This window comes from Dreissena polymorpha, chromosome 2, assembly GCF_020536995.1.
Source record: "Dreissena polymorpha isolate Duluth1 chromosome 2, UMN_Dpol_1.0, whole genome shotgun sequence".
In the NCBI taxonomy this organism is placed as follows: Eukaryota; Metazoa; Mollusca; class Bivalvia; order Myida; family Dreissenidae; genus Dreissena; species Dreissena polymorpha.
The window spans coordinates 54,667,958-54,688,158 of NC_068356.1; the positions used below are offsets into that span (position 1 = coordinate 54,667,958).

Below are 20,201 nucleotides of genomic sequence, written 5' to 3' on the forward strand. Positions count from 1 at the left end.
TGAAATACAGAGTGTGCACTATAGCAAATCTAGATTTGAGCAGAATGCGGTAGAAAAAGACACATTTTTTATTATATGTTGGTTTTGATCTTAAAAAACGAGTATGATTTTTACATCTTAATAAAACTCGTTATTTTTTTTTTCATTTTCGGTTATGTATTTTCAATCAAAAAAAGTGTTGTCCTTATAATCGAAGAGCATTTCTACAATTGACATAATGTTTTATATTTGAGCCTCGTTCTGGGAGAATTGGGCTTAATGAATGTGCGTGAAGTGTCTTCCCAGATTTTCATGTACATGTCCAGATATTGTTTGTCGATTTAACCAAATCATAGACATGTTTTCATTATTTATTGATCTGAAGATTTAACCAAATTGTGATAGTGTTCAAGTAAATTCGGGTAATACACAAGTAATAAAATCTCACTTTTTCCCTTCCTATTTAAAAAAAAATGTGAAAGATGGAAATTGTACAGAATAACAAGATGATCCGACATGAGACAAACACGGGAAAGACAAAATTAAAAAGTAAATAAACTTTTAATTACTAGAGAAACCATGTCTGCAGAAGCACACAAGCATTTAAGAACAATTTTAAGCAACATTATCCGTATTATCCACGATGACCCACGATGACTATCCTATGCTAATCGCATTACATATTTCGTTGACAGATTGTGTTCCTGGGGTCAACACTTTTCCATAAAGGGGTCTTTCTTTACGATCTTTGTTTACGATCTCGCTGGATGATTGTATCTTTTTAAGTGGCTTATTATTGCGATTTTCAAGAAGATACGAGACATTTTCAAATACGAATGCATGTAGAACGTTATCTCTGACGATACTTAGACAATCACAAGGAAATCGAAACTATTGGGTAGAGATAGGTCTTTATTTTCTTTTATCATTTTAAATCAAAAGTCAAAATGTTTAAGTTGTACTCAATTACTTAACTTTATATACTATTGTTACTTCAATGCATGGTACTTATCCATTCTCCAATGCAAATGTAACCTCTCCGTTAATAAAGTATGAGAATAATTCTTATCAATACGGCTAGTGATATATAGTGTCACAAATGCGTTTATCTAAAAAAAGTATATAACCATTGTTGCTTTCAAATGAAAACGCTTACTTCGTATTAACCAATCTTTGTGCGATATGATAATGATAAGAAATTTAGAAGTGTATAAGTGCTCACGGTTTTAAACGATATATTTGTCGTTAATTACATGTACGCACTGTTGCACCGCACTCCGGTATCAACAAAACTTGTTAAAGACAAAAGTTTATTATCCTCGGAACTCACGTTGGTTTCAATCTTACTTTGGTTTTGAACAACACGTTCGATGTTGATGTTAGCGATCATGAACATTAATTGTGTTGTATTTTAAATTATTAAAAATATATTTGTCTTTCCGTTCTCTTTCGTCTTTGAACATACTGCTTAATGATTTTATAGAAGGGATCTATTTGTTCTTGTGCTATACATGTCCACCTTGCTTTACACGCCTTCTTCATGTACATAGCGGACTAGCGGACTACTTATTGGGCGTTTCAATCCTCGTTTATTTGATTTGAAATTTGAATATATGCATGAATTAAATGTTTACATTTCAAATAAATGTACCGTATAAGAATGAAAGCAGTACGTTTTCAATCCAATACGGCGTTTCTTGTCATTCTTTTAACTGAGAGAAAACAAATCGCCAAAGTTAACGAGCTTTTCTATCGACAAAATTATATCATTGCATCATTCAGGTCAATGACGCGAGTGTCTTGGCATTTTGAAACGCAGTCGCATTAATTATAACGATTGTGTGTATTGTGGATGTATTATTATAGTACAATGCATATAACAGTGTTGAAATATATGGCTCGAATAAAACCGTTGAGACTGCACTTTTGATTTCTTAAAAGTTCTGAACGTACTCGAATAACGCGATGTTTTGTTAAACAATTGACGGATTGAGAACAGTGTCAGCAAATTGTTCTTTTACTTTTCAAAGTTGATGTTGAATTTAAACTTAAAAGTGATATTTCTTTCATTAAATAAGCTGTTCATTTGTTAATTGTTCAAATAATATCTATTTACAAAGACTTGCCTGATTACACCATCTGCCTTTAAAATGAAAAAAATGATAGCGATAAAAAAAATGTATCTTTTATGTTGTGTGCAGAATTTCAACTCAGCATGGAAGCAAAGAAAACTTTACGAAATATGCATGGTTATTACAAAACTTTGTTGAGTAAACATGAGCTATAAGACGTTTGACTTGTTATGCTAGCAAGTAACAATTGTGTAAAAATAAGATTTGGTTACAGACTAAAATTAACAATATCGGCCGGAAAAATGCTGCATCATGCTTGACGTCGGGTGTACATTTTCTTAAGTTCAAAATGGCAGCCATTTTTTGTTTTTGTATTTCGATTTGGTGAAAGTAAAATTTGTGTTTGAACAAAACCTTCTGCGTTATACTTGACTGTGTAACATATGCTATGCTGATTAAATTTGAACGAGACATATAACGATATTTTGTCAGTAACACATTTGCTTACTAGTGTTACAAAGTCTCGCTCTAGAAAAACGGGGTCTAATGCATTTGCGTCAAGTGTTGTCTCCGATTAGCCTGGGCAGTCAGGGTCGACACTTTCCTCCTAAACCGGAATTTCGCTAATAAGAATCTTCCTTCATAACAAAACATTCCATTGAAGCGGAAAGTTTCGTCCCAGATTAGCCTGTGCGGACTGATCAATCTTATCTTGTACAACACTGCGCATGTGCATTAAGCCCGGTTTTCCCGTATCGAGGCTCATATGTATATGCATCTTACCATGCATGCTTATTTAACACTGTGACACATCTTGGTTTTTTAACGTAATATTTAATATAGCTGCAGGTATATCGGGTATGTTTTTCTTCTAATATATTTTTATCGGTATTCTATGAACATATTAATTTAAAACATGCAATCACAGGTGTATATAATACAATTACATTTTCACTAATTAATTATCGTAAAGCCTTTATTGTTATTACGGAGGTAGTAAACCTATCGATACAGATTTGCATTTTTCTATTTAAATTGACAAATAAAGCTGTTGGTTTCATATTTTACTGACCACATTCGTACATTTGGGCCGTGCACTGTGAAAATGGGGTTTAATGCAGTCCGCACAGGTTAATCAGGGAAGACACTTTCCGCTTTTTTAATATTTTTTGTTATAAGAAAGTCTCTTCCTAGCAAAAATCAAGTTGTTCCGGAAAGCGTCGTGCCTGATAAGCCTGCACGAACACGTTACGCACATGCATTAAACTTCTTTTTGAAAGAGCGGGGCTCATTTACGATAGGGAGACTCGCTAAAAATGCGCCATGAAATATCGAAAGACCGCTGACAACTAAACTCACTACTACTTTTGTATGAACATATCTAGCAATATCATTCGTATTCATGTCAAGTGACTAAATTATAGTCTTATCTAAAACAAAACACATTATGTATGTAAAACACATTTTGTCCTAAGACCAACTATTACATTTTGTTCTTATGTATCAAATGTTAAACTAAAACACTTGAAAACGACATTATTTATCGGATTTTTCTGCAATTGCTATATCGTTTTAAATATACCACCGCTGGTGGTGGTTGTCTTAAGACGCTCTTACAGGTAGTTACTGAAACATCTGCCCATTTAAAAAGCGCCCATTAAATGTTTGTGTATTATTACTACACCTCCTTTATATAGGGTAAAAGGTATTCATAACGTCATTACATCGCAGGAATATACAGATATACATTATCATGCTATACTAAACATTCAATGTCCATTTCAAATGCAAATGAGCATCGATCTGGTAAAACACGTGTGCATGTTCGTAGTTGCGGCACATACTAGCCTGTGCACTCTGTACCGACTAATAAGGGACAACACTTACCACCTTAACTGGATATTCACAAAGAAGAGTTTCCTTTCTTACAAAAAAATATATAAAAAATCAGAAAGTGTCGTCCCTGATAAGACTGTGCACAATTGCACAGGCTAATCCGGGACAATACTTTATGCACATGCATTAAACCCTGTTTTCCCAGAGTGAGGCTCAAATATATTTAAACTGCTGCCATGTAACCTTGTCGCTATTAGTTTTTGTCTCTCTACATTTCCAGTGTGCCCGGCATCAACCACTGGACTCTACTGTAACCAGACATGCCCACATAACTGTCTCAACGGCGTTTGCAACCGCTACACGGCACGATGTGAAGCATGGGCTAACGATTGGTGGGGTGCAAGGAAACTGCAAGGGTGACGAGTGCAACCAAGACAACGGCGCGTGTGCAAGCGGATGTGACGACGGGTATTACTCATTGACCGGTACAACGCCGTGCAGGTACTCCGGTTGTCAAGCGTGTGATAACCTCGGGGATTGTGTCTCATGTAAGCAAGGCAAATAAGGATCCCTATGCAGTCTGAACTGCAGCGACAAATGCTTTCCATGGGCAGCGGACGGACGCGTGTGCTGCGCAAGGGATGATAGAGTTTGTAGTGAAGGCCAGTGCGTCCCTGGTTTCTTCAGCTCAACATGCACGGAGCGATGCAATGGCAACTGCGGTATGAACACCCTGGCTATACGTTCGTGTAATATCGACACCGGACGTTGCACAGAGGAATGCGAGCAGACCTAATTCGGACCGAGCTGCGACATCAGTTGTCCAGTGAACTGCGCCAATCAGAACTGTAACAGGACAGGAGAGTGTCGCCAAGGGTGCAAGGCCGGCTATTGGGGGCCCCCAAGTGCGAGCTGACATGCGCAGTAACATGTAACGATGGCACCTGCGACCAGACACTCGGGTCTTGTCTTGATTGCAGTAAACCCATCCCCACTGAGCTGTGTCGTGAAGCAGGTACAAATATAAAACCGGGCACTGCATGGAATTGCCAAGAACAATTATATGTATATGAAAGCATAAGTCTAAACACAAGTGAACGAGTTTAAAAAGCAATAGCAGTCGAACAAAAGCCTCACATCACAAAGGTCTTTTACATAAGTTTAAACTGAAGCAAAAAACACAGATATGAATGCATGCCAAACAAAAGAAATGTGTTTTGTTTCATTTCTTATTAAGACGTTCTTTACTCTTCTTGAGATAAAACACAGGGCACAAATTATATTAACATGAACAAATCCGATGTTAACTATATGCCTGATATAAATTTGCACTAAAGGCGTTATTAAATAAATCATTAACTGAAGCAATTTGTTTATTTCAGGGTTGCAGAAAAACACAAATATGGCTATATGAACGAGCTTCGATAAAAATACAAAAAAATAATTCATCGCTTATATGACATTTTATCAATTCTATTCATCAAACATCTCGAAATTCATTTCAGCTTTCGTTCTATCTTTTACTTTTCTAGCACGCTTTTGAACTGACCGCGAAGGTGGAGGGAGGTTAGCAATAAACACGGGCTTTCTGTAGTGTTTGTCCAAAGCGTCAAGTTTACGTTGGCGCCCGTTTTCCGCTTGTTGTTGCAAGTAGTTTTCGTGTGCATTGGCGCCCGCTTTCTGCTGTTTGTTGCATGTAGTAATGCGATTCAATGTTGCGTTTGACTTAACACAAACAATTAACTTGTGTTGACCTTTATGTCGCAGTTTGGCTTTGCAGGTGTCGAGTTCAATGTATTGATGACTATAACATTGTTCAGCGATGTATAATTATGTGATTTACGCTCCATTTGGATGTAATGTTTAAATTTTAAATGGCTGAGTATTTTAAAAGATACCTATTTAATTTACTTTAACCGTCGGTCTATGATAAAGTAATGTTTGTACTGTAATAACCGGCAATACCAAAGTAAATACTAATGACGACAGTGCAAACCATTTTGTAATATAGCCCATAAGATATAACATGCGATTTTGTTAACGTTTTAAAGGCGATTTTAAATTTTTGATTATCACAATTATACAATTAACAAATGAGCCTCGTTCTGGGAAATCCGAGCTTAATGCATGTGCGTAAAATGTCGTTCCAGCTTAGCCTGTGAATACGGCACATGCTTATCAGGGACGACACGTTCCGCTCTTATAGTTATTTTCCTTAAAAAGAAGTCTCATCTTGCGAAAATTCAGTTTAGGTAGAACGTAACGTCCCTTGTTAGCCTGTGCGGATAATCCGGGACGGCACTTTATGCACATGCATTAAATCCCGTTTTCTTAGAGCGAGGCTCATTTTGATTTGTTTACAGGCGAAATAAACAATGTTCCATTTGATCCAGCCTGCTCCCCGAGGAACAATTGGGGTGTGCTATGTGACAAGTCATGCCCGTCGACATGTGGTGACGGAACATGTGACCGAGACACAGGGTCCTGCAGGTCATGCGCAAACGTTCACTGGGGTAGAACGTGCGACCAGACTTGTTTGAACTGCTACAATGACACCTGCTTCCAGGTAGGTAACTTTATTTGTCATTTGTATTTCAACCTCACACTGGGAAACGGGGTTTACTGCAAGTGCGTATCCGCACAGGCTAATCAGGGACCACCCTTTCCGCATAAACTGGGTTTTTGCAAAGAACAAACTTCCTTTAAACGCAAAAGACCATACAAGCGGAATCTACATTCTTTTAAATATTGATTTGTAAATTATATAGACTCTGCTACGTAACAGAAACTATCAGACCTAAATGTATATCCAACCATTCTCCCAAAGCATATTTCGTGTTTGTTTTTATTTCTATCGAGTTTTTTTTTCTAAATTGATTAATATGTTATTAAACGATTCATACACATGTTCAATAAAATACTGCGGTTGAAATATAACGATTTAGCTACGTTCTTGGCAAACTGGACTTAATGCATGTGCGGTAAGTGTCGTCCCAGATATGAATGTGCAGTTCACAAATGCTAATAAGGGACGACGCTTTACGCTGAAGATGAATTTCCTTTCAAAAGAGAATTCCTTGACTTTTTACGCACCTGCAATAAGTCCGTTGTTCCAGAACGAGGCCCAATCCAGACTTCCATGTGTACCCAACCTCCAGACTTCCATGTGTGCCCAACCTTATTTCCAAATGCATGTTCATGTTTTAGAGTAATGGCCAATGCATCGCAAAGTGCAAGGACGGATATTACGGGTTGCTATGCATCATCCCATGTCTCCATACAGGGTATGCACACTTGTTTACAACTTGTTATGCTGGACTGTTTAGGAAATAGGTTCTTTGGTAGTAAGCCAAATATCAGTATCACGCAAAACAAAAATCCGAAAAAGCAGTATCGGAACACCTTTGGCATTCGACCCGCTTTTCGAAACCTTTATCTTAAAAATATCAGTAATATGTTGTAAGGTTATTATGGTATTATTTGTAGTAAGGTACGTAAATTCATAATTGTTTTTATTAAGGTGCCTGGAATGCTCTCGTGATAATGGCTCGTGTATCACGTGCAAGGCGGGATTTTATGGTGACACCTGTAGTCGCGCCTGTTCCGAGGGTTGTGCCACTGACGTCACCGGGGTGATGAGCTGTAACAGATTCACTGGTGCGTTATTTTGAGTTTTACGATTGCAACCTTTGTACGTCTCAATACTTCATTTTGTACGCAATTGCAGATCTAGAAATACACCAATGGCAAACCGAATTGAACCAGATTGACAGGTGATACAGCGCTTTATGTATTTTCCGAATTTTAGCGTTATTGTGTATTTAGTTTGGGAACAGTGGTCTAGTGGTTGGACGCTCGTCAAGGAATTGGAAGATCCCGGGTTCTGATCTCCACTCAGACCATTAGAAATTTTCTGATTAAACAAATAATCTCAAGCTTGCTTCTTTCCACCCAGGGTAACTGTTCAATGTAAGGGAAATAAGCTAAGGTTCAGTGGCTTCATACTTCGTCAAGTGTGAACGGACGAGTTATATCAAAGTGATCGGGGTGGGAGGGGATGGGTAATATGAAAGACGACTGAAGATTTACCATCATCAATATCTGACTACAGATACAAACTTTCATCGTTAGGAAACTGCAATGCTGGGAGATGCAAAGACGGTTTCTACAATCTCCAATGTACGGAAAGATGCAGCAGCTTCTGTCAAGGGGCAACATGTTCCCTTGAGCTTGGTAATTGCGCCCCATGCGACCTGGGATGGTACGGACAGAAATGTGACTCGGCCTGCAGTCCGAACTGCAAGAACAACAACTGCGTGAACACGAGGACTTTCTGTTCAGAAGGTAAGTCTGTTGTAGTAGACTGTATACAAGAACGAATTAAAGGCTCCTTTATTGCGATATATCCACCGATTTGGAGTTGCGATGAGATCACGAGACGATAAATTATGTATTATAAATTACAGTGAAAATAATATGGTTATCAATGCAGGTTCAACGTCAAATTAAAAAAAAGTGGAAACATCTTGCGAACTTAGATACAAACATTGTCCAACTGATATGGTTCAACTGCGCTGGAACGTGTAGACATTATTTGTATGTCAGATCGCGCGCTTAGTAACGTGCGTTTCACTTAATATAAGTTTTTTAAATGTTCGAACTAATTTCACAACATAAGACACCGCCCATGCTGTTTCAGAATAATTCACAGATATTTTCTTTCTGCGTCTTTGCAAAACCCTTTGCGGGTCATGTGAGAATGTAAAACATTTTCTGACATAACCATACTTTTATCATTCAAAATTAATAATTCTGCTACCATACTTCATCCCCCCAAAAGCCTGGTTAACCAAAGCCTTATGCATCGCACAACATTATCAACATACGAGCATTGCTCAAGGAAAATTGGGCTTAATTTATTTGCGATAAGTGTCGTCCCAGATTAGCCTGTGCAGTCTGCAAAGGCTAGTAAATGACTACATTTCCCGGAATGCGGCTTTTGTACGTGGCTGTTATATATATCTTAAACAGGTTGTGCGGATGGATTTTACGGAAGCGACTGTTCTCTGTCCTGTAATGACAAGTGCGTCAACAAAGCATGTGACGCCACTACTGCGGCTTGCAGATTTGGTTGCAACAGCAGCATGTACTTTGGTTCCACGTGTAACAGCGCGTGTAACGTGAACTGCCTGGGCGATACTTGCAACAGGACCGGATATTGTCTTACCGGATGTAAAGTCGGTTCCTATGGAGACCAGTGTCAGTCAACGTGCCAATCGGTATGTGTGCTGCTTGACAACAAGCTATTTAAACGTATTCTAAATGACAATACATTTTATGATTAGAAAATTATATACAGTCAAACCTGAATTCAGCGGTCAGTCAAGGGAAATGACCAAAGTGACCGTTATCCACAGGTGACCGTTGAATTCGAATCACAATTTTAAGATGGTTTGTCAGTTGGTAGTATACAGCACATTTAAAAAGGTTTCGTTTATCTTAAAGGGATTAAACCTGTTTCATTCATAGTTGCTGCTGATCTTTTCTTATCATTATAGACAAAAGAAAAATAGCTGTAAATGATGACTGGGAAAATATTATTAAGAGAAATGTATTTAAACAGTGCATTTTTTTATATACATGTAATTAATTATTTTTGAAGATATTCATGTCTATCACGACAGAGCTCCAGATGCAATGACAGTACTTGTGGTCGTGTGTCGGGTATCTGCGACAACTGCCAGGTGTCGGCACCTAGCGTGAATTGTCCGTCAGCAGGTTCGTGGCGTCACGGCCTTTTATCCACCAAGCATTGTGTCAACAGGTGTCGCATTTCAACTACGCTGTGTGCTTATGCGCGTTGTACGATGTGAAATATGTAGTGTCGCCCCAGATAAGCCTTTGCAGTCCGAACATGCCCAACAGTGACGACGGTTTCCGTTTTTATTATTTTCGTTTAAAGGAAGTCTCTTCTGAGCGGAAATCCAGTTTAAGCGGAATGTATCGTCCCTGATAAGCCTGTGCTACAGTATAAACACGGTGTATGAAATAAGTATATCATGTAAGGTTTTGAGGGGGATGCATTTTGGTCTTCTGATGATAAGGACAAGGGACAATTTAGAATAAAATTTATAGACGATTATCTTGCAGCATGATTTGACGATGGCCAATTGAATTATTTATCCTATAAGTTCTTCACGTAAAAGAAACAGTATCTGATTGAATATATTTCTTTGAATGTTAATGTATTTTGTATTTTGGTGTAAATTATGTTCTAATACGATAATCATTTATAGATATAGCAAAGGAATGTTTAATACACTATGTAATTCCTTTACAATCTGTTTCTTTGTGGTAAATGTCCCACAAATTCACTAGAAACTGTAAACATTATTTACATTTTAATGTATAATTTATTCGTTCAATTAAAGATCGTATGCAGTCATATTCCCGGTTAAAACCCATTGAATCAGGCTTCGGATTGGAGGACCGAATTATTCTCAGAATGTGACCATGCATCGAATTTTTTCAAATAATAATGCGAACCTTGTGTTAACGCAGTAATTTGTTTCAATCCATGGATGTTGAAATGATAGAATGTCCTAGATTATACATCATAATAAAAATATTGAATGTTTTTGGAGCCGGTTTACTTAGCAATTCGTTTCGATTGGAAAGGTATGGACATGATATTGTGCCATACGCATAACACAATAATAACAATAGTGGATCATTTTCCACGATGTTTAATTTTAGTCTGCCCAGCGGGTTTCGCAGGCGACGCTTGTACCACCCCTTGTCCGAGTAGACTGTGCCTCTTCAACAGGTGTGACAGCAACTCGCCCAACCACTGCACGGCCTGTCAGCAAGGGTCTTATGGCAGCTTCTGTGACATGACCTGCCCCAACTGCAAGTCAGGTAAGTTTCGTTAGTCCATTATTACTCGCCGAAAAACATAATGATACATCATTCAAATATCCTAATTGGTTATACGGATTTCACTTCATACTGTAATCTGTTTGTTGTGTTGGCTATATCGCCGTTTTCAACAGTATTTCAGTCAAATAACGGCGGTCTGTTTACTAACTAACATTTTCCTTGGATCGCTAGTTTGCCGGTCTTAAGAGCATATACCTATTCCATTAACTGACCATTACCCACGTTCAATAACATCCAAAGTACATAGAAAGGATTGCATGGCCAACTCACACACAAATTATGTGGCCGGGTGGGTCATTTATCCCGTGATCTTGGGACTGAAATCTAGTCCTAACAGCTGAGCCAGACAGACTCATTGTTTTCTGCCGTTAAGTTTTTTTTTATATGTACGTTTCTTGTTTTTAGGCTGAGGGATAAAGTATTATTTCTGATATAAGGGCGTTTTCAGGCGGAGATATTGCTTTGCATTAGAAAATGAGTTTTCAAATAAGTGGCGTTTTCAGCTGAGAGATTGCTTTGCATGTGAAAATAAATTCTGATATAAGGGGCGTGATTTACTTTTTATTTTGATCTCAGGCTGCAATCAGGACACGGGTGTGTGCGATGACGGTTGTGAGGATGGATGGTACGGTCAGACGTGCAACCAACCTTGCAGGAGTGTCTGCGCCTCCTGCGAAAAGAACGTAAGTAGAAATTAATCGCGTTCTGGAAAGACAGGGCTTAATGCATGTACTTGAAGTGTCGTCCCATATCATCCGGTGCGGACAGGGACGTTACTTTCCGATTTGCTTGTATTTTTCATTTGAATGCGCAGTTTTATTTTTGTTGCATCCGTTATCAAATGTCAAAAAGAATATATTTTTCTCAAATGCCTGCCTAAATGTCCATATTGAAGGTTTTAAAAAAGTAAATAAAATGCAACATTTAGTTAATTCCGCTATGCAGCTCTATGAGTTGAACCAAAGTAAATATAATATTAACGGGTTTTTGTATGTGCTTTAATGTTTTGTCTTGTTTGTTTCCCACATGTTCTAAACAAAGAGCTTCGTGCTAAAAACAATAGACCGCTTGGCGTATCCGGCTTATCTTCTTTTTATATATGAGCTTTGTATAAGCCTCATATTGGGAAAACCGATCTTAATTCATGTGCATACACTGGGTTTTTATTTAAGAGGAGATTTTCAAATAATCCATAAACGCGAAAAATGTCTTCCCTGAGTACCCCGTGCGGACAGACTAATCAGGGACGACACTTTACGCTCATTCCTTAAGCTAAATTTGTCGGGAACGAGAAGGCTCATAAAATAACCTACTTGTTGCAGTCCGGAGAATGTGTTACGTGTATTGCCGGGCGGTGGGGTCCCAGCTGTATTCAGACTTGCAGTGCTTTTTGTCAACCGACCGTCGAGCAAGGCGTCAACATGCTATATTGCGACAAGACCACTGGCGCATGCAGGCAGGGTGTGTGTCAGGTTGGGTACTGGAGGGCGGATTGCACTCAGGTATGTTCACAGACAAGCAGACAGGGGTGTGTCAGGCAGGGGGTGTGTCAGGCAGGGGGTTTCAGGTTGGGTACTGGAGGGCGGATTGCACTTAGATATGTTCACAGACAAGCAGGCAGGGGGTGTCAGGCAGGCGGTGTGTCTGGTTGGGTACTGGAGGGCGGATTGCACACAGGTATGTTTACAGAACCGCTTTAGGCATTTGATCTTCATATTTAATATTGAATATTGAAATCATGGAAAAAGGAAAACATTCGTGTGTAAGAAGCCCTCAGTGATTCATGTGCTCGTTTGGGCAATTGTCTGAAATAAAGACAAATAGTATTAGGTACAACGTCTGATGGTACCTAAGAAACTAAACAAGGTAGAGCTTTTAAAAGATATCATATAGCCGATTAAAAACGTGATTATTTTCCTGGAGGACGGGCGGTGGTCGTCCTGATCAATGCTGCTGAATATTTCAAAATATTTGAATCGCATTATCGGGATACATTTTAATAATGTGTGTGGGTACAATAAGCGTATGCCCACTAACCCAGATAGTAAAAGGTTTCTTATTAACTTTGGTGATAATGTTTGATGCATTCATCTCGGCCTAAATCGATAACAAGCCAGATTGCTTAAGTACTTTTGAATTATAAAAAGGGCAAGATTATCAATGTCCGCTCTCTTCCTTGAATAACAAATCATATCATCAAAATTAGTTACAATGTTTTTGAGCCTAATATCCCGGCTAAGTTCGATCATTTACCCGACTGTCTGAGGTACTTCTGAATTATTATTATTATAGACCAACATAAGCTCGCCCATTATCAAACTCAAATATCTTCAATCGAATCGCCATTATACTAGGTGATTATATTTTGGGCATAAAGTCTGAACCAAATTAGATAGCTAGTAAGATCGTCTGTAGCACTTATGAATTATGGACCTAAAAAAATAACAATTAAACGACAACTTTCCAACGTGTGTATTTTGTGGAAAGTTTTGACTGTGGGTCACATGTTTGCAAAAGTTCGACATTAACGATGGCTATCCATATATGTAAGTCAGTTGTGGTAATAGGAGCCTTGTTGTTACTTTGTCAGAGCTGGTTCATCCACGTTTAACCGTTTACCACTTAGATAAATATTGAAATCACTTTTAACAGGCGTGTCATGCAAACTGCCTGACCGATACCAACGGAAATCGAGTGTGCGAAATCCTGGACGGTAGATGTACATACGGGTGTAAGGACACTTTCTACGGCACCGTATGCAACGAAACGTGCAGTATTCGATGTAACAATAGAATGTGTAAGAATTTCGCTAACAACTGTGACCTTGGCTGCTCGGACGGTTACTATGGCGACAGCTGCAGCGGGACATGCAGTTTGCATTGTGGAGGAGACAAGAAATGCTTCACGAAGAACGGAACATGCACTCAAGGATGTGAATTGAGTTACTACACGCCAAGGTAAATGCATTTCCGGTCAGAATTCGAATATTCTTTTTTTCTAAGAAGTTTTGCTATAAAGATAATTTTACGAGTGCTCAATTCAAAACATGTATATACTTTTCATATGTATGTCTTTATGTTGTATCTACAAGATAAAATCTTGTCTTCGTTCACCGTGTATTAGATCATAGATAATAAGCAATGTAAAGAAAGCAAACTGTTTGAAATCTTTATTTTTATAAATACACTTTCCATCGGCATGCATCAGAATACTAGCGTTTTATGTTTTCCTGAGCATCGCACACACTTCAAGACGGCGTGGGAAGAGGTATCCATAGTACAGGCTTTTCATTTATCTGATTAAGTTGCATATGCATTTTTTTGTCCTGTTTGGTTTCATTTTTACATAGTATGTACCGTTCCTTTAATCTCTATAATTTGTCTTAAAGAGAAACAAAAGCACAACATATCGACGTTCACTACGCATAGATGTGTGTATGGACAAATTACACATTCCCTTTATCGCATTAAGTCTGTTCTTCTTACAGATGTGAGACACCATGTGCTAACACGTGCTTGGACGGCACATGCGACGCTACGGGGAGCTGTCCGGATTGCAAGAGAAGCCCTGTGGGACTGAACTGTCGAGTTCAGCGTATGTAAACTATCGAGAAAACTATACAAAATATGCCAGACTAATTTGTACTGATGATTGCATTTTTGAGTTTTGTGTGCGGGATATTTGCATTCAGAAAATTATGACCGCATATTTTCTGGTTTAAAAGTTATTTAATTTAGAGAAACGTTACTCTTGATAGAAATCTGATAATAGAAAACGCTTTGAATATTGTCGCATATGTCGTTTTGGAAACTATTTAAGCGCCGATCGAAATAACTGCTAAATAAGTATAGTATATTGTAATCCATAAACATATACCATACTCATATAAACACAATTTTGAAGGCTTTTGATGTCGTAAGAGTTGCGATAAAATAATTGCAAAATTATCGGTAGTGTTCGCCACATTTTCCGGTTATTTCAAAATGTATGCCCGACAGTTTACATGGACGGATCAACTTTGTAAAGGAATGGGTGAAGCATACAAGTAATTTTAAGCAGCCTTCTGTAGGTCATTAAGAAGACAAACAAAGAATTGAATGTTATTTACAAGTACCTTATATTTTTTTCGCAAAGTTATCCCTTTAGGGTACCTGTAAGTGTCAATTTATCTTTAAATGTTTCGAATCCACTCGCAAGAACCGGCCTCGCATACACAATTCTTAACAGTTCATATTGCTTCCACATGTCATCAACACAAAAACATTTCTTCATGTCATGCGCGTTCTTCCTATAATCACTATATAATCACTGCATTTTACGACTTTGTTGCTGGCATAGTTTTAATTATTATTTTCAGCATTTTGACTTTACATATTGCCATGATATACAAGTACATGTTATTCATATTGTCGACTTGTAGACACATCCTTTAGTTTAGAAAAATTACTTGTTGTGTAGCTTAAAAGGACCTTTTCACTGATTTTGGCATGTATTGAAGTTTATCATTAAATGCTTTATATTGGTACATTTAAACATTGGATCTAAAAAGCTCCAGCAAAAAACAAGTATAAAAGAGAAAGAAAAAAGTAACCCTAATCTGGGCTCGAACCACTGACCCTTGGAGTAAAAGTCTCTTGCTTAGACCACTCGGCCATTCGTGCTCATACAATGAGTGATGTATTTGATACTTTATATGAGCAATCCTCGTAGTGTCACGAATATAACCACAACAACAGAACTCTCCAAATTATTCAATCCATTCGCGTTGCAACGCTTTATAATTTTCAGGTTTTAAAATAGTCGAAAGATGCATATGATATATATTTTAAAGCATGGTAAATGTTCAATATTGCTGTTTCCTCACAAAAATCAGACCAACAACGACAATTTACGAATCTAAAACAATTTGTTTTTAATTTGGTAAATTTTCCTAAACATGAAAAGGTCACTTTAAGCATTAGATATATCGAACTTGTTGAAAAAATAATACATGTACCGTATCCGTAGATTTGCATTTTATTGCGAAACACTTTGAGATCACCATCGCATCAGTTGTTTTGATAAAATAATTTTATAAGAGTTTAAAATCATAAATCGGTTGATACATCTAAACAGTTGTGCTGAACTTTCATTTACAAAGAATTAACAGCCAATAAGTTCAAGATTGACATAAACAGTAATTCAAGTTTTCGGACAAGTATGGGCATATTGCCATGTAACTATTACCTTGGTTGCAGAGTGCACACCGGGGTATTACGGAGCCACGTGTGAAAGTAGATGTCCAGGGACGCAATGCATGAACAACATGTGTAACCGCCAGAATGGGCAATGCGATAACGGATGCAATACCAACTACCACGGTACACTTCCCAGTATTATTAAATGATTGCTTGTGTCTCGTTCTAGGCAAACGGGCGAAATTCAAGTGCGTAAAGTGTCAACCCAAATTATCCTGTCAAGTCCGCATAGGGTCCTGTGACACTTTCCGCATAGACTGGATTTTAGTTTACCAGAGACATCCTTATAATATTTTTTTTATCTAAAATCGTAAAAGTCGTGACTAATTAGCCAATGCGGACTGCAAAGGCTTATCTGGGACGACACACACATTTATTAAACCCCGTTTTCACAGAGCGGGGCTCTCTTTTTCATTTTCCTATTTGCCTTTGACTTGGATTCTCAAAAGATTTAACATGATTGACTTATATTGGACTGAATGTGAATATTGTATGCAAACATCTTGAACGCTCCTGCCGGGTACTTTTGCCTTAATGTCGAAGTGAAAAGACCTTTCAACATCGCTCTGCAGAATTATTTTTCACAAATTTAGTAGATTTAAAGTGTGAGGGCATGCTATTAAAAATATATGAAATTGTTTTGTACAAGTGTTGTATTTTTTCTTTGTATAGGGTTTTATTGTACAGAAACTTGCCAATGTAACACTGGCGGAACGGAGAGGTGTGAGCAGGCTGACGGCTCATGTAAATGCAGGGTAGGGTGGACCGGAAAGCTATGTGACAAGTTTTGCAATGAGGGATTTTTGGGGTACGCAGTCGCGACATTGGCTTGACGCCTAAATGAGCCGGGCTGATTGCATGTGCTTAAAGTGTCGTCCCAGATTAGCCTGTGCAGTCAGCAAAGGCTATATAGGGACGACACATTCCGATTTCATGCCATTTTTCGTTTACATTAAGTCTCTTCTTTAAGCCTGTTTCATTTGTCTGGTAAATTTGGGACGACACTTTACGCATATGCGTTTAGCCCCGTTTTTTCAAAGCGTGGCTAAATAGATAGTATTTCTGCTTCAAAAATTGCCGAAATGTTGGGTTTTCCGTTCTTGATATGCAATATGTGTAATCTGTCTCTGATATTGAACTAAATTGATAAATTAAAACATAAACATCAAGCAATGGCAACTAACCACTGCCATTATTCATCCTGTAGTAATAAAGGGCTTGAGGGTGACGGTACTAATAGTAAAGGTTGGTCTTTATATTAATAATTGTATTTAGCTATCAAACAGCATACATTTTGATATTGTATGTAACGATGAAGAATGTAATGTTTATGCCTGGATTATGAAAGAAAAAGTTTAAAGTAAATCTAACGAGTGTTAGAATACCGGGTTTAATGCATCTGCGTAAAGTATTGTCTCAGATTAGCCTGTGCAGGCCACACAGGCTTATAAGGGGCGATACTTTCCGCCTTAACGGTATATTTCGTTTCCAAGAAGTATCTTCTTAGCAAAAATCAAGTTTTAAGCGGAAAAGTCGTCCCTGTGCAGATTGCACAGGCTAATCTGGGACGACACTTTTCGCAAATAAATTAACCCCGTTTTTCCCGAGCGAGGAGGCTCACTTATTTGTAATTATGATGCCGTCTGACTTTAAAAATCAATGCTTTATAAACGGTTCCCCAAACTGTATATGCTATAGATCACAGTGCACTCAAGATGGCACCTGCTTGAATGGCTGTAAATCAGGCTACTATGGCAGAAACTGCAGCAGGACGTGTGACAACTGCGTCGGAAGGAACTGCAGTGGTAGCACGGGCGTCTGTACCAACGGCTGCGTAGCTGGTTACTATAGCAACATGTGTAACATAGCCTGTCCAGCAGAATGCAACGAATGTGGCAGTTTAGGTAATTAATGCATCTTTTTCATATCTTAGATTTGCTGTTTTATGTTTCAATTTTTTAGTCACAGTTTTTTTTTATACCGAAGCGAAACTGTTTAACGGGATTATATGTGGTCGAAATATGCGTAAGAGACTTTCATAGATCATATTGTATCACTTACAGAAATCTTGATATCATCGCTCGAGTAATTTGTCTTCAACGAAACATTTGTTAAAGTCGCCGTGGTGTAGTGGATATGGTGTCCGCCTAACGACCGGGAGGTCACTTGCTCGATCTCCACTGTGAGAGCGTTCCAATACGCCTTAGACTTTTGACGCAATTGAGCTTAACTAATTAGCTTTAAACTATAACTTTTGATTTAAAGTTTGTATTACTATTTCGTTGTCAAACCTTTTGGGTCAAAGGTTTTGTAACTATTCCGTAGGCATCTGCACCAAGTGTAAAGACACCCACTATGGGCTGCCTGCCTGCACCAATGCATGCAGTGAGAACTGTGCAGTCACTTCTTTCGGTCGCGTCTGTAACGAGATTAGTGGGGCGTGCATAGGGGAATGTAAAGCAGGCTTTTTCGGTGCACAGTGTCAGTCAGTATGCAGCGTGCAGTGCGCTACGGGAAGTTGCGACCGTGGAAGCAGAGCGTGCACCCCATGCAAGACCGGATACAGAGGGACAAACTGCACCATGACTTGTTCTGTGAACTGCAAACCAGGAAAAAACGGTCGCACATGTGGACAGTTAAACGGCTTCTGTGACAACGGCTGCAACACCGGTTTCTACGGAGACGACTGCGTTTTGACCTGCCCGGTTAATTGCGTGAACAAACAATGCGACGCAAATGATTTTTGCACGGGTTGCACTGAAGGTTATTATGGCAGCACTTGCTCCAACCAGTGTAGCGGTTGTTTCGAACTTCAGTGCTCCCCAACCAACGGCGACTGCCTGAAGAAATGCGTGACCGGAAAGTACGGAACTAAGTGTATGTCAGACTGCCTTGAGAGATGTAATGATAACACGTGTGATCAGACGACTGGAAAGTGTGAAGGTCGGTATTTGTCATAGAATTTTTACATCACTTAACAGTAACATGTATGCTCAAAAGCAACAAATATTTCGCGAACCCATAAAAATCAGTGTTCTTAAAAGCAAAAGCCAAAATTTCAACGCTAGATGTGGTTGGTAACATAAATATAACGAGATACAAAATGCTCTTTTTTATTTTTCTGTGACACAATAATATTCCAATTTAATTTCCGGCAACGATATCTATTCATACGACATTCGAACACTAATATGGTACACGAACACGTGTTGAATATATGGTCCACGCCCCCTCCAAAAAAGCATTTTGTATCTTGCTAAATCTATGTTAACATACCACATCTAGCGTTGAAATTATAAGGGACATTAATTTTGTATGTATTAACTTTATTGTTCGACATATTGCACGAAATATTCATTGCTTTAGAGTTTGAATTGGCTTTTAACAATTTTAACAGTTTCATTATGTTTAATTTGTACTATTATCTATCGTAAGATATCATGGAAGTAAAATAGTGTCTATTAAATAAGATAATGTCACATTATTTCTTGATGCAGATTTTCGGATTGATTATCTTTGCTTTCAAGTCGTGGTCGCGGAATAAACGTTCTAGTATTGGAGCATTTTTTTATGTTAAATACTTAGTGTCTTTTAATCGAAACTCAAACCTACATAAAGGGTAATTAATCGCCTAAAGTATAATATACCTTAACTGGATTGAGGAGAGTTTCACGTGCTTTCATAATCTCTACATGCTATAGCTTTGGTGCTAATATGTTGGGTGTAATATATAGTGTTTTCCGATCCCGCACTTGGCTTCCGAAAGATCACCGCTTATTTATAACTTATCACTAAAAGACATAGAGAATACTAGGTTAGCGTTGAATACAGAGAAGTTTATGTTGCGAGGCTTAGAACGCCGGAAGCGCGAGCCTCGGCGAGCGCTTTCGGTGTTCGAGCCGAGCAACATAAACTTCTCTGTATTCAACGCTAATCCTAGTATTCTATTTATCCCATTTGATTTTTTCAACGTGACATTTAACATAAATAGATCTAATAACCTTAACAATGATTTTAAATCAGTCATAAAAGCGCTTAAAATCTAACAAATGTAACCATGCGTAGTCATATACATGTATTTGTTCTGGTACGCAAAATAGTCTTCAAAAAATTCACACACAAACTGTAAAACAAGTAA

The 20,201-nt window shown here is 38.2% G+C and overlaps 1 protein-coding gene across 1 annotated transcript in view; it reads left to right on the forward strand.

Moving 5' to 3' along the window:
- The window catches only part of LOC127869742 (multiple epidermal growth factor-like domains protein 6), a 166,997-nt gene that overhangs the window by 135,691 nt on the left and 11,105 nt on the right, over window positions 1–20,201 (forward strand). Inside the window, exons 3-16 of the mRNA XM_052412401.1 lie at window positions 7,095–7,171; window positions 7,408–7,544; window positions 8,019–8,231; window positions 8,919–9,166; window positions 9,572–9,665; window positions 10,644–10,805; window positions 11,403–11,509; window positions 12,149–12,328; window positions 13,479–13,783; window positions 14,314–14,420; window positions 16,064–16,186; window positions 16,736–16,871; window positions 17,762–17,967; window positions 18,389–19,006. Coding sequence (XP_052268361.1) covers window positions 7,095–7,171; window positions 7,408–7,544; window positions 8,019–8,231; window positions 8,919–9,166; window positions 9,572–9,665; window positions 10,644–10,805; window positions 11,403–11,509; window positions 12,149–12,328; window positions 13,479–13,783; window positions 14,314–14,420; window positions 16,064–16,186; window positions 16,736–16,871; window positions 17,762–17,967; window positions 18,389–19,006 — 2,713 coding nt within the window. The remainder of the gene's footprint in view (window positions 1–7,094; window positions 7,172–7,407; window positions 7,545–8,018; window positions 8,232–8,918; window positions 9,167–9,571; window positions 9,666–10,643; window positions 10,806–11,402; window positions 11,510–12,148; window positions 12,329–13,478; window positions 13,784–14,313; window positions 14,421–16,063; window positions 16,187–16,735; window positions 16,872–17,761; window positions 17,968–18,388; window positions 19,007–20,201) is intronic.